Here is a 15,079-nt window from a genome sequence, read left to right as displayed (position 1 = left end):
TTAATTTTAATTTTAATTTTGTCAATTTAAATTTAAAATTTTTAATTATTCTTAATTTATTTGAGTATTTTTATTAAATAAAATTGGTATTAATTTTACTTAACAAAAATAAAAATAAAAATAATGATTAAATTCAAACAAATCAAAATATTAAGGTTTAAATTAATTAATAAAATTAAAAATTAAAGGTTTCTTTTGTTACAAGGGTATAACATGAAGTTTTTTTTTTTTTTTTTTTTTTGTAATTTTCCCTTATCTCTATGGATTTTTTAATTATGTATTTATTTTGAAAAATGGTGACATCTAATCTCATTTTTTATTTTATTTATTTTTATTTCTAAATACAAGTCTCCAAAAAATAGAAGAATGCATTAAAGATAAGTACAAAAAAATTTATTGAAAAATCCAATACACATCACTATTATTAAAATATCTTTAATGGGTAATTTAATATTTTAAACTTTAAAATGATATTAATTTTTATTTAAATGTAGTTTTTTTAATAAAATTAATATTTTTAGTTATTCTAATTGTTTAATTTATTTTTATTCGCGCAAAAATTATATCCATAACTGTTGATAAAAACAATATGCCAAAGTTATTTTTAAGAGTACACAAGCGCTACCTTTTTTCTTCTTTTCTTTTGAACATTAGTGAAACATCCATCTTCAACTTTGTGTAGTATGAGAAAGTCCAAGATATTTTTATTATTAGTTAAGGTCTCTCAATATTTTCACAAAAAATTCAATTTAGAAAAATTCTATCTGACTTGAAGAAATTTCTCTGTGAAAATATTGAGAAACCTTAATTCCTATAAAAATATTGTATATCCTTTATCTTATAAAGTCTTAATATTAGGGACCTTAAAAAGAAAATTCCTTTTTTTTTTTATTTTAGATAGGGAGTATACAAGCTATCCTAATAAATCTTTTATTTTAAAACAATAAAATCAAGAGCTCCCTTGCATTATTTTTTATTTATAATTTTTATGTTTGTAATGTTTATTTATAATCATCTTTATTAATTTGTTATTAATGATTGATTTAATAAGTTATATTAATACATTTATTTATTTTATTACAACAATAGTATCTTTTATTTATTTATTTATTATTTTGATTAATTTGTTATTAATGCTTTGATTTAAATAGAATATATATACTCTTACTTGAGACCATAGTTATATGTTAATTAAAAAATACACTATTTTACACATCCATGGTTATGTGTGAGAGTATAAAATATCTAAACTGACTCATCATTTCAACATTTTGATTAAAAAAACGTATCAACAAATTTTGATTAAAAAAAGGATCCAGCTTGTCTCAAGTTGAGATCATTTCAACATTTTGATTAAAAAAACGTATCAACAAATTTTGATTAAAAAAAGGGTCCAGCTTGTCTCAAGTTGAGATCAAGACTGGACCCGTCTAGTTCGGCCTATGGGGCCTATTTTTTGGGCCCGTTTTAATAATTCAAACCGTTCAATGTGTAGAACTCGTCGAGTACTACATGCCTGTAAAAAATCACGTTAATCGGATATCAATAGATCTGTGATCAAATCAATTTTGAATAAAAAAAATGGATGGTGAAACAATTAACGATTGATAAAAAACTGTTTTGTTCACATAGCTATCGATATCCGATCAACGTGATTTTTTACAAGCATAAAAGTAATCGACGAGTTCTACATATTGAACAGTTCGGATTATCAAAACGGGACCCGTGATGGACCCCCACGAGACCAACAGAAAACATGGAAAGCGTTTCAGAACGAAACATTTGGATTTAAAAATGGACCCTTTTTTATAAGGCCAATAAAATAGTACCGCATACGAGTTCCAAGCTATCGATTAGTTGGTGTGTCCCACGGAAGATCGACAACACCACACCAATCAACGGTTTGGATCCCGACACTGATTATAAAGGCAAGCAATATGACACAAACCAATCAAATTAACCGAATTAGTTTTTCTGTTCCTAGAACAACTGCTAATAAATAGGATCAAAATAATAGCTGAGAACAACTATAGGCCAAAAGAATACCCAACCAAATCCCTGATAACTGAACAAACTTTAAAACTGACAGAAAAGTCAAAACAAACTGAAAATAAAAATAATAATCCTAATACCAATTCCCAGATCTTCAAACTCTCTCTCCATACCAAATCCCAACCCTAAAAAGTATTTCAGCAACCAATTTGCCACCCCCCACAAAAATGAAACAGATCCTAGAAATTTTTGGAGAAAACCCCAACAATCAATCAATCGCAGCTCATGAACCCTAAAAATAAATAACCCTAGGCCTCTACAAATGCATATGCATATATTAAAGAAGAAATGTATATACCATGCCAAATTGGGCTCGCTTCATTGGTTCAAGGACAGTGAGCCGAGCTGATCACCAACATTGGGTCCTGATGATGCTAAATGGAGGACATCCAAAGCCTCGGAAACTTTCTTCTTCAGAGCATCTGGAGCCTCGATAAGATGGAGAACCTCGGTTTGGTCCATCTCCAGCAACATGCCTGTCACTTTTCCAGCATGGTCAGGCTCAACCCTCTCCACTAGTGGAAATAGCTGTTCCCCCAACATCTGTCATTTTGACAACAAGGCCATTGCAAACATTCAGAATCAAGAACCAACATTTCAAAATAGTTTTCAGATTTTTATGCTATGGAAGCTGAAATGAAGAGACAAGATTAAAAAACTCACCATGCGCTGATTCTCTGGCGTAGCAGAAGCCAGAGCAGAAGCAAGTGTTGACATAGGCACTGGCCCAGGACGATGAACATCCAATGGAGTCGTTGACATTCCCGAAACATCAAAAGGCAATGGCATCATTGGAGCCATGAGACCTTGAGGAACAATAGATGGGTCCATACCATTTCGTGTGCTGGCCACATATCTTAAGCCTTGGTTGGCGTTTCGATGCATCAACTAATTTAAAATAACAACAAAAATACATACAACACCATTAGAGAGACCACGAAATTCTAAAGCAGAACACAAGAGTCTTAACAGACATGGGACAAGGACATTCATAAATCAGTCACTGGGAATTCTTGCTAAAGTTTTTTTATATCAGCCTTCCAACAAGGCTGGAATTTTTAAAAATTACGAAGTGTATGTCATGTTCGATCAAATTCCAAGGCCAAAGACCCTTGATTATATAAATGCATAAAGCATGAGGAGGAAGAAATGAAAAAACAATGCTTAGAGACAACATAGAGAACAATAATGTACCTGCTGGTGCTGGTGCTGCATCTGCAGAGGACTCCCACCTCTCCTTGCTCCAACACGCTGTCCGGTTTGTCCTTGCCTCTGAAGTTGGAATGGCATAATGAAGTTGGGGGAAACACCAGGGCGCATACCAGGCAAGAGTTGCTGCTGGAATCCATAGCCAGCAGGCTGAGGAGGTAGAAGACCAGGCGCACCTTGACCAAAATACAACTGCTGAGGAGGAGCAAGCCTAGGCAACCCCGGGTGGAATCCAGGCATCCCTGTAGGCAACGGTGCCATTCCACCTGGTGCTTGTACATGAGAAAAATGTGCCTGAAAATATAATAAAAATAAATGAAAAATATATATTAAGAACTATGCTCGACACGAGGGACTGAGATCTTGTGGGCATTTGTTATAGTGCTCCTTCAAAGACATCATTTTCAACACCAAAAGCATGTATGCTGGAAAACCATAAAAACCTTACTTTTTATTATATATATAATATTAGAAGCAAATGTACCAATACAGCAAGTAAACAAAAGGTTAGGTGGGCCACACATGAAGTGATGGACCCACATGCAAGCCTTGTGTCTTTATTGGTTTGTTTGTTGGTATATTAGTGTTCCCAGCATTAATGTAGTATTATTATTAGGAAATCTATCAACAACAGTATAACAAAACAAGAATGCCTCACTTCACTTCATTAAAGATATCTGATCTCATCAGACCTCACTGGGCCAGGCGAAGGGGAAAGAAGGGATGGGTGGTCCGGGAACGACAATGGGAGAGGGCTTGAAGTCCCTTCCCCACACCTATTTGTTGCCGAAACACCAAACTCTTTGTTAGGAGGAGCACCCACTCCATGTATAACAATCATTTTTTATCTACAGACTAAACTTCAAGATTGCAGAAACTAACTTCAGTTACATATGATACTACCCTTCGAAAGGGAACAAACTTTCAATTGCACCAAGATCTCAAAATTATTTTTTATTATCGTATCCATCATCACGGACACAAGAAGAAGAAGAACCTATATCCATTACTATAAGATATTCAATGAAGTAAAATCACCTGTAATTGTACCCTCCTTTCTTCTTTGCGCTGGGCCACAGCAACATACAAAGGTTTTCGACCAATCATCTTACCATTCATTTCATTCAACTGAACAGGATAGATAACAATCAATAAATCATAATTCATACATGAGTAGACAAACTCTGTGGTTGAAACATAGAAGAGAAAAATCCGCCAAGTTCAAAAGGAGGAGGAGGCTACTTACAGCTTTTGTAGCTTCCTCAGGGGTAGTGAAGGCCACAAAACCAGAGCCCTTGCTCACCCCTTGTGAATCAATCATAACCTGACAAAATTGTTACAAAAACATAAATACAAAAAGGTTACTCCGTCACAAATTACATAATCCAATGTTCCCCTGATTCTGAAGTTGTGTCATGTTTGGTCTAGAATAAAAATTTTATATACATCTTATTTTCCTACAAAGTAGGAAGTTACAAAGAAACAAAAGAAAGTTATTGAACCAACAGACGAAGAGAGAGAATAGGAAGTCATGGTGGAAAAGTAGTAGAACGTAGTAGATAAATTGGAAATTTTGAATGGAATGCATGGTTGGAACAGTCCAACAAAAAAAAAAAAAAAAATTTGTCACAGAGGGAGCAGTTACACAATGGATATAGATCACATGCACTGCACATAACAACCCTCTGGTATATATATGTATCAGAAAATTGTAACAACAGCGTATTAAAGGCCCTAATCATAAATTTTACATGAAACACTATACCTTGCAAGACGTAATGGTTCCAAACTCAGAGAATAACTCCTTCAGTTTTACATCATTTATGGTGTCATCAAGATTCTTGAGATATAGGTTAGCACCTTGTAATTTTTCAAATCTACTGTTTCTTTCCTGTTCAAATTTGGCTCTCAATTCTGCCTCCCTTTCCGATTTCCTCTGAGCCTTCCCCACATACAAAACTTTGTCATCATTAGTTAAAGATGTGCCATTCAAGTTCTCTACTGCAGCAGCAGCGTCATCGGGGTTCTGGAAATTTACAAAACCAAAACATCTGGACTTCCCGTTCCCATCCCTCATAACAACTGCACTGGTTATGGGACCGTAATTGCCAAAAAATTTCTTAAGCTCCTCATCAGTAGTATTTTCAGAGAAATTCTTCACATAAATGTTGGTGAATTTTGGTGATCCATTTCCTCGACTCCTTTCTTGGCGACGAACAAAAAGGCCAACATAAACTTGTTTATCGTTAATCAACATGCCATTTAACCGTTTGATTGCGTTTTGTGCAGCTTCCTCCTGTTCAAACTGCACGAATCCATACCCTTTTGATTGACCATTGGCATCGATGGCTACCTTGCAAGAAATCACAGTGCCAAAGGCAGCAAAAGTGTCGTTCAATGCTTTGTTATCTATGGATGTGTCCAAGTTCTTGATGAACACATTAGCATATCCACTCTTCCTAATGCTAGGATCTCGATGAGAGAACATAATCCTGATAGGTCTCCCATTGACAAGTGAGAAATTCAAAAGCTCCAGGGCATTAGCAGCTGCAATTTACAGAATACAAACAGGGTCAAACTCATAACAAAAAATAACATAAAAATGATTCCAAAGAAACATTGGTAACTAATGTCCAATCTATAGAAATTTAAAATTTTCAAAATTTGAAGGTTGTATGCATGCGTGCATCAATAAATCTTCAATAAATAGTTAAAGACATCATTGCACACATTTACTAGAAGTAACAAGTCCCTGAAATAGACCCACATCGTGACGACCCTTAAATGTTTATGATGTCAGAAAATGAAAATCAAAAGTTGACAAATAACTCGCAACAATCAAATTTAGTCACTATATACTTCCAAATGACAAGCAAAAGCCACTCGAAACGCATACAAAGACACAATTATACAAAATTTCTTTACCAAATTATGTAAATTTTGGGTACTTGTGTTTCAAGCATAATCATCTAACAGAATGACAAAGTAAATCTCGGAGATTTGAGACCAGAAAAATAGATAACACTCAAAAGAAAAAAAAAATTACAGAATAAATCCATAACATAACAAACTACTCAACACAAAGTCACTGCACAGAACTAATCACAGCAACAACACACTTTTAAAACAATGCACAATCACTGCAACCCCTTTTAACATAAAATAATTAACAACTAAAATCATTTTCATTTTCATCAAGACACCAACATGAAATGGAAAAAAAAAAAATCTTGATCAACGAAACACATTTCTAGTATGTATCTGATGTTTCACTAAGATCAATGTGAATCAAAATCTAACCGATCAAGCAATCGAACAAACAAATCAAAAAAAAGATTAAAAAATAAAAATTTGAAAATGGAAATCAAAGTCTAACCATCTTGGGCAGAGCCGAAATTGACGTAAGCGTAGCCGAGAGAGGTTCGTCTGGCTTGATCCCTACAAACCCTAACAGACACAACTTGAGCCACTTGACTGAACAGATCATACAGTTGGCCTTCGTTCACAGTCGGGTCGAGATCGCCCACGTAAAGCGACGCATTCGCGAACCCTCCTCCGCCGGCGGCCGCCGCTTCCGCCGCCACCTGAACTTGTTGTTGAGTCGGAATCGCAGTCGCCATTACAGTGTTCTTCTGATCAGAGCAATTTTTCAATCAATGTACCAAAAACAGAGATAGGAAATGGATTTTTAGGGGAAGGGTTGGAACGATTGTGTCAATGGGGATTGGTTTTGGGGAATTTTTTAGGGATTGTGATCTGATTGTGAAGATCAGGGGATGAGAAAGGAAGAGAAAATGGGAAACACAAGTGTGTATGTATACATATATGTGTGTGGGTTTTTGAAGAGAGAGAGAGAGAGAGAGTGGGGACTGTTGCGAACCGGTTCCTTAGTACTGAGGTAGCGGTTGAGGATACGCACGTGTGGATTTGGTGACGTGGAATGCGACAATATTATTATCATGCTTTTTTGTGTCCAACTTCGAAGGATGTTTGTTGTGCTCTTTTCGGAGTTCAAGCATGTTTGGTCATTCCCGTTTTTTAATTTAAGAAAGAGATTTTTATCGATAAGTTCAATTTAGAAGTGTTTAATTTAAGAAGTCTATGAAGAAATTTTTTAACTTATTTAGTCTTATGTATGTATAGTTTTATTCCATAAAGTCTATTTTCTTGATTTACAATATTTTCTTGGACATTTATGCCCTTATATTTAATTTTGATACCCTTATAAATATTTTTTCAACGATTAGCAATTTAATGATGTGAATATTCATATTTTAAAATTCATATTTATAAGAATGTAAATTGGCGCGTAGGTGGCACGGAACCCGCCCGCGAGCCAGGGCGGGCCCGGCCCGTTGACAATGTGAATATTCACATTGACATGTTAACATTCACATTAATAGGAATGTAAAATTGGCCCCCGTCCCGTGACGGCGCGAAACCCGCCCGCGGCCCATGGACGGCCCAGGGCGGGCCCAGTCCGGCCCGTTAACAATGTGAATATTCATATTGACATGTTAACATTCACATTGATAAGAGTATAAAAATGGCCGCGACCCATGGACGGCCAAAAGCTCGCCCGCTGCCCGGGGCGGGCCCGGCCCGGCCCGTTGACAATGTGAATATTCACATTGACATGTTAACATTCACATTGATAAGAGTGTAAAATTGGCCCGCAGCTCATGGGCAGCCCGAAGCCCGACCGCAGCCCGAGGTGGGCTTGGCCCGACCCGTGACAATGTGAATATTCGCATTGACATGTTAACATGTACATTGATAGGAGTGTAAAATTAGCCCTCGCCCTGTGGCTGTCCGAAACCCATCCACGGCCCGTGGGCGGCCCTGGGCGGGCCCGGCTCGACCTGTTGACAATGTGAATATTCACATTGATATGTTAACATTCACATTGATAAGAGTGTACAATTGGCCCGTGACCCGTGGGCAGCCCGAAGCCTGACCTCGGGCCAGGGCGGGTCCGGCCCGTTGGCAATGTGAATATTCACATTGACATGTTAACATTCACATTGATAGGAGTGTAAAATTGGCCCGCAGCCCGTGAACGGCCCGAAGCTCGATCGCAGCCCGACCCGTGACAATGTGAATGTTCACATTGACATGTTAACATTAACATTGATAGGAGTGTAAAACTTGTCCGCTGCCGGAAGCTCGCCCGTGGCCCAGGGTAGGCCCGGACCCAAACCCGGGCCACCCCAGGCTGCCCACGGGCTTTGGGCCGCCCATGGGACACAAGTCAATTTTACACTCTTATCAATGTGAATGTTAACATGTCAATATGAATATTCACATTGTCAACAGGCCGGGCCGGTCCCGCCTCGAGCTGTCCATGGGCCGTGGGCGTGTTTCGAGCAGCCACGGGGCACGGGCTAATGTTACACTCTTGTCAATGTGAATGTTAACATGTCAATGTGAATATTCACGTTGTCAACGGGCTGGGGCCGCGTCGGCTCGGGGCCGGGCTTCGGGCTGCCCACGGGTCACGGGCTAATTTTACACTCTTATCAATGTTAATGTTAATATATCAATGTGAATATTCACATTGTCAACGAGCCGGGCCGGGCCAGGCCTGCCCTGAGCAGCGGGTGGGCTTCGGGCCGCCCACGGGCCACGGGCCAATTTTACACTCTATCAATGTGAATGTTAATATGTCAATGTGAATATTCACATTGTCAACGGGCCGAACCGGACTCGCCCCGGGCTGCCCATGGGACGCGAGTCAATTTTACACTCTTATCAATGTGAATGTTAATATGTCAATGTGAATATTCACATTGTCAACAAGCCAAGTTGGGCCCGCCCCGGGCTGCCCATAGGCCGTGGGCTAGTTTTGGGCAGCCACGGGGCGCGGGCTAATTTTATACTCTTATCAATGTGAATGTTAACATGTCAATGTGAATATTTGCATTATCAACGAGTCGGGCCGGGCCCGCCCAGGGTAGCCCACGAGCCGCAAGCGGGTTTCGGGCCGGCTGCAAGCCGCGGGCTAATTTTACACTCCTATCAATGTGAATGTTACACATGTCAATGTAAATATTCACATTGTCAACGGGCCGGGCCCGCCCCGACCTGGGCCTGGACCCGGGCTTCGGGCTGTCCACGGGTCATGGGCCAATTTTACACTCTTTTCAATGTTAATGTTAATGTTAATATGTCAATGTGAATATTCATATTGTGAACGGGCCGGCCCGGGCTCGCCCCGGGCGACTCGCTGGTTTCGGGCCGCCCACGGGCCGCAGGCCAATTTTACACTCCTATCAATGTGAATGTTAACTTGTCAATGTGAATATTCATATTATCAACGAGCCGGGTCGGGCCTATTTTTTTGGCTTGTGGGCTGGCCCGACCCGACTAGAATTTTTTCGAGCACCCACGAGGATCGACATGAGCCGGGCCCCTACACATTGACGATATAAACATTTATATTGACGTTGTGAACATTCACATTAAGGGTATTTTGATAATTATGTCACCCATAGGACTTATTGAAACATAAGAAAATAATGTGAACTAAATGGAACATAAGTAGATGAAAAGGATATTTTGGTCTTCTTATCTCAAATTGGACCTAATGGAATAGTCAAAAAGAATATGGGTTGGATGAAACAAAGCTCTTAGAAAATGAATTTATCAAAAAAGCTCCCTTTAAGAAAACACTAATATAAAAATTCAGAAATTATATTAATGATTTAGATTTATTTTATATGTGAATCTCATATTTTATCAATTCAATCTCCCATATAAATACCTATTTCTAAGTAGATTCTGGATTTCAAATTTTGGGACCTTAATTTTTCTGTTAAGAAAATATTTGACAACTGATTAAAATAATTACAAACTTCAAAGTCATATAAATATTTAAAAAATTTAAAGATTCTTTTATTTCTATGTATTTTTATTTTATTTTTTTTGCATATTTTTTTATAAAAAATTATTGTCAAACATTTTTATTTTCACCTCTAAAATAATCACTCCCTTCGAGAAACAAATCTCAAGTTAGATATATTATAAGGTGGTTTATTTGTTTGAAATGATTTAAATAAGTATGTTTTTGACTTTTTATGAAAAAATATGCAAAAATATAGAGAGGTGATTTGACTCAAAAAATTAAAAATAATAATAATAAATGCTAATGCAGATCATACCAAACAAGTTCTTAATTTTGAAAAATTCTTGGATGCTAGCAGGGTATCATGTGGCATGCCACATGGTACTTTCAACCAACCACAAACACCATGGCCCTCTATGTTGTCTCCCCATCACCCAACACATAAATGTAGCCCCCACTCTCTCAACCAATGAGAGAAGAGGAAGGTACCACATGGCACCTACCCTCTTTGCATCCAAAAATTTCTCATTAATTTTGCATAGAGAATATATTCTTTTTTAACTTTTTAGGATATATTCACCCCTCCTCCCAAAAAAAAAAAAAAACTTTTTAGGATACATTTTAACAAAATTTTATATCAATCTATATAATACTTTGGATTAATGTCACGACCCAAACCCGCCCCTATGGGTTTAGCACCGTAACCGGCCAGTAATCCAAGATTACCGAAGGCCTACTTAACAGTAATACAGTAATACAGAGTACAGGGGCTGGCAGAAGCCAATACAGTAAATAAACAATGTCCAATGAGCTGTGACAGTCTGTATGCAAAAAGACTTTCCATTCAAATATATACAGTCGAACAAAACAGTATGTACATATATATAATCATTCAGTTTAGAGACCTAATCCCTATTAAACAGTATAGTGTAGTAAACAAAACAGTTACAGAGACAAAAGGGGGAACTAAAACACCCCTAAGCCATAACTTGACAGGCTCGGAACCTCGCAGTGAGGCACAGTGTAACGCCCTCAAAATAATAACAATAAACCCATCAGATAAGACATGAATTTACATTTAAACTAACCGCATTCCTTTCATTCATTAGAATTCCAAGACATAAGTATTACATGTTTAACCTCATAACAAAATGCCCTACGGGCTTACAGCTTTCCAAGTTAACACTTGGTTACAACAAATAGTTCTAACTCGTTTACACATTAAGCCCTTGGCTTGAAATTACATGTAATACATCAAAGTAAAACGACAAAACTATGCCCGCCACAAGCCTCCCAGCTATGTCCTTGGAGGTGGCATGCTTCCTGTACCTGAAAATGATATTCCCATATAGGGTGAGCCACAGCCCAGTAGAAATACACTAAACCAACCATGGATAATGACTAAAACATTAGCAATTGATAGTTGGTCAACACTGATACAATCACATAAATTTCATATTTATGTCAACGACTTACAAGTCCCAATTACTTTTCATTTTCCCTTTTTCAACAGATAAGCATGCTAGCTCTATCATCATTTCCACAGATATGTATAAAAAACTATATCTCACATTCAGATAAGCATAAAAGCTATGTCCACATTCTCAACAGATATGTATATCAACAATATCCACAGATAAGCATACAAGCTGTATCCACACTCTACAACAGATATGTATATCAACAATATCCACAGATAAGCATACAAGCTGTATCCACACTTCACTTCACAAAGATAAGCATATGAGCTCTATCTTCACTTCTCTAGACAAGCATATGAGCTCTGTCTACGGAGTACATCCCCTATCTCCTCCAAATACCTATCCGGTTTAGAGGTCCATCCCCTATCTTCCCCTAAACCGCGGAGTACATCCCCTATCTCCTCCTCTACACATAACGTATATAAACACATTGGTTCTATATACAATCACACAATACAAACAATTAATGTATTCTAACAACTGTCAAGTTCCATAACACATTCCATTGATTAGTTTCAGTTTGCCTAATCAACATACATTGTCTACAACAATCACGACTATCCTCCACCGATAGCCCAAAGCAGTTATTTCTAAAACAGAAAATAAATGCACAAATGGATATTCAATCAACATTTTCATTTCCTCATTTCTCACCAATTAATTATCCCAATTAATTAAACAATGTAATTAGGCCATTTTCCATAATTACTATTTCAACCCTTAGGTCCCATTTTCATCAATGATTCAACAATCATTCCATTTTTCTATGCCAAACATGCATCTAGGTTTATTATGAATGAAACCCCAACTTTTGGATAATTGCACAAAAGCCCCAAACTTTCACAAAATTACCACACCAAGCCCAACATCTCAAAATACCAAAATTTAAAGACAAAACCCATAGAGAGGAGTAGGATATCCCTACCTCAAATTCGGAGCCCCAAAGGAGAAGACGACAAAACCCAACGTGCTCCAAAACCCGAGATTTTCAGATTAAAATGAAGCCCTCGACGATCAACAACTTTTTTGTAAAGGCCAAAGGTGAGTAAATCACTCCTACTAGATCAAAACCTAGAGAGAAGGTAGAGTCTAGAGTGAGAGGCTCAACAATGGTGATTTTGGAAAAGTAAGAGAGAGAAGAGAAAGTGAAAAAGTGATTTGAAAAGTCACAATTTCGGGACTTTAACCCAGGTCTCCGCTCGAGCGTAAAACACCCCGCTCGAGCGTCCACTCACAGACTTCCGCTCGAGCGGCCAACCTCCCGCTCGAGCGCAGAATGCACTCGCCCAGCACTTTTGCAGAACCAGGCCTCCGCTCGAGCTCCCAACCCTACGCTCGAGCTCACAACACTGCACAACAAGATACTGGATGGATGTATTCCCCGCTCGAGCGCCAACACCTCCGCTCGAGCGGACAGGCCAAAAATCTGGGCAACTATTTTGGTTTCTAAACTCAACCAACCTGAAACCAACCCGCCCAACACATCCTATAACTCAAATACTAAGTAAAAAGGATGCAAACAAGATGATAGACAACTACCAACATCCACGGACACATGTCCGGGTCACTGTACAACAAGGGTAAACCCGGGATCGCTATAACCTCCCCCCCTTAAAGAATTTCGCCCCCGAAATTAAGCACAAGTTGCAAAACAAGCTTTCCTCCATTTTAAACAGTGTTACACTTGAACAGTCAACAATTCGACCCATTACCGGTCATCCCATCCCTTAAACAAGAGACATATCACAATATGTAAACAACATATGTACTTTCAACATGCATCAACATTATGCACTATCCTTCCAATTTCAACAATATATTCAACAGATATAATGTTACATTCAACTTCCATATGAGGCAAGTTCCAAAACATACTTTCAATAAACCAAACATTCTCAATGTTTCACAACTTAAGACATATATAAAAGCTCTTAAGTTCAACAAAATGTAAAATTCAAATACAAAATTACATATCAATAAACAAGTCCGGATATTTCTCACGGACTTTCAACTCACGTTCCCAAGTGGCTTCCTCCACTCCGTGATGTTTCCACAAGACTTTCACCAAAGGAATGGTCTTGCCACGCAGGACCTGATCCCGCCTATCCAAGACCCGAACCGGTCTCTCCTCATACGAGGCATCCTCATTTACCTCTAAATTAGTCCAATCCAACACATGTGATGGACCTGGTTCATACTTCCGAAGCATACTCACATGAAACACATCATGCACTCCGGACAACTGCGGCGGTAAGGCTAACCGATAAGCAACCTCACCTATCCTCTCAAGGATCTCAAAAGGACCAATAAACCGAGGGGACAACTTCCCACTCTTCCCAAACCTCATCAGGCCTCGCCTAGGTGATATCTTCAGAAAGACATGATCACCTACCTCAAACGCCAAAGGCCTCCTCCTACGGTCGGCATAATTCTTTTGTCGACTCTGGGCTGTAACAAGCCTCTTACGGATAAGCTCAACTTTCTCCGTCGTCTCCCTAACCAACTCCGGACCCAACAAAGGTGCATCACCCACCTCGGCCCAACAAACTGGAGACCTACACGGTCGGCCATACAAGGCCTCAAACGGTGCCATACCGATGCTAGACTGAAAACTGTTGTTGTAGGCAAACTCTACCAATGGCAAGTGCCTCTCCCACGTCCCACTGAAGTCCAGGACACAACCCCGAAGCATATCCTCGAGGATCTGAATAGTACGCTCGGACTGCCCGTCAGTCTGAGGATGATAAGCCGTACTAAAGGTCAACTTAGTGCCCAAGGCACTCTGCAAACTCTGCCACAACCTAGCAGTAAAACGAGGATCTCTATCTGAGACGATCGTCACTGGGACCCCGTGCAATCTCACTACGTCCCGAATATACAAATCGGCAAGATGATCTACCGAATCTCTCACGCGCATAGGAATAAAGTGCGCCGACTTAGTCAACCGGTCTACAACCACCCAAATAGCATCACTACCCCGCTGAGTCCTCGGAAGACCTACAACGAAGTCCATAGTGACATGCTCCCACTTCCACTCGGCAATAGGCAAGGGTTGCAACAAACCCGCTGGCCTCTGATGCTCGGCCTTCACTTGCTGGCAAGTAAGGCACTTCGATACGAAAACAGCCACATCTCTCTTCATACCCCGCCACCAAAATTGGCGACCCAAATCCTGATACATCTTAGTACCTCCCGGATGCACCGCAAGGCGCGAATGATGAAACTCTCGGAGTACTTTCTCTCGGCAAGACTCTGGTACAAACAAACGGTCTCGGTATCTCACACTCAGGTCGGGATACACCGTCAAACCCTTCTCAACTTTCCCACTGGAGATCTTCTCTCGGAGGGATTCTACCTCAAGGTCACCTCTCTGTGCCTCTAACACTCTAATCACAAGTGTAGGCTGCGCAACTACAGAAAACAAGGCCGCAGCCTCAACAGATTCGCCCAGTAGCAAATCAAACTCGCCAAGTGCTCCCAACATCTCCCATTC

At 39.2% G+C, this 15,079-nt stretch overlaps 1 protein-coding gene across 1 annotated transcript; it reads right to left on the bottom strand.

Moving 5' to 3' along the window:
- Positions 1-1,938: 1,938 nt before the first annotated feature.
- Positions 1,939-7,256, bottom strand: LOC114300945 (polyadenylate-binding protein 3). The gene is made up of 7 exons (XM_082874400.1): positions 6,638-7,256; positions 5,027-5,808; positions 4,508-4,585; positions 4,300-4,389; positions 3,247-3,555; positions 2,716-2,940; positions 1,939-2,595 (listed from the first exon to the last, which is right to left on the bottom strand). Exons 1-7 carry the CDS (start codon positions 6,879-6,881, stop codon positions 2,371-2,373), a joined length of 1,953 nt encoding a protein of 650 aa, XP_082730526.1. The 5' UTR covers positions 6,882-7,256; the 3' UTR covers positions 1,939-2,370.
- Positions 7,257-15,079: the final 7,823 nt, after the last annotated feature.

Source organism: Camellia sinensis, chromosome 6, assembly GCF_055761805.1.
Source record: "Camellia sinensis isolate YWXY chromosome 6, ASM5576180v1, whole genome shotgun sequence".
NCBI classification, from domain to species: Eukaryota; Viridiplantae; Streptophyta; class Magnoliopsida; order Ericales; family Theaceae; genus Camellia; species Camellia sinensis.
Note: the sequence above shows the minus strand (reverse complement) of the source record. Positions and strands in the feature narration are given on the sequence as shown.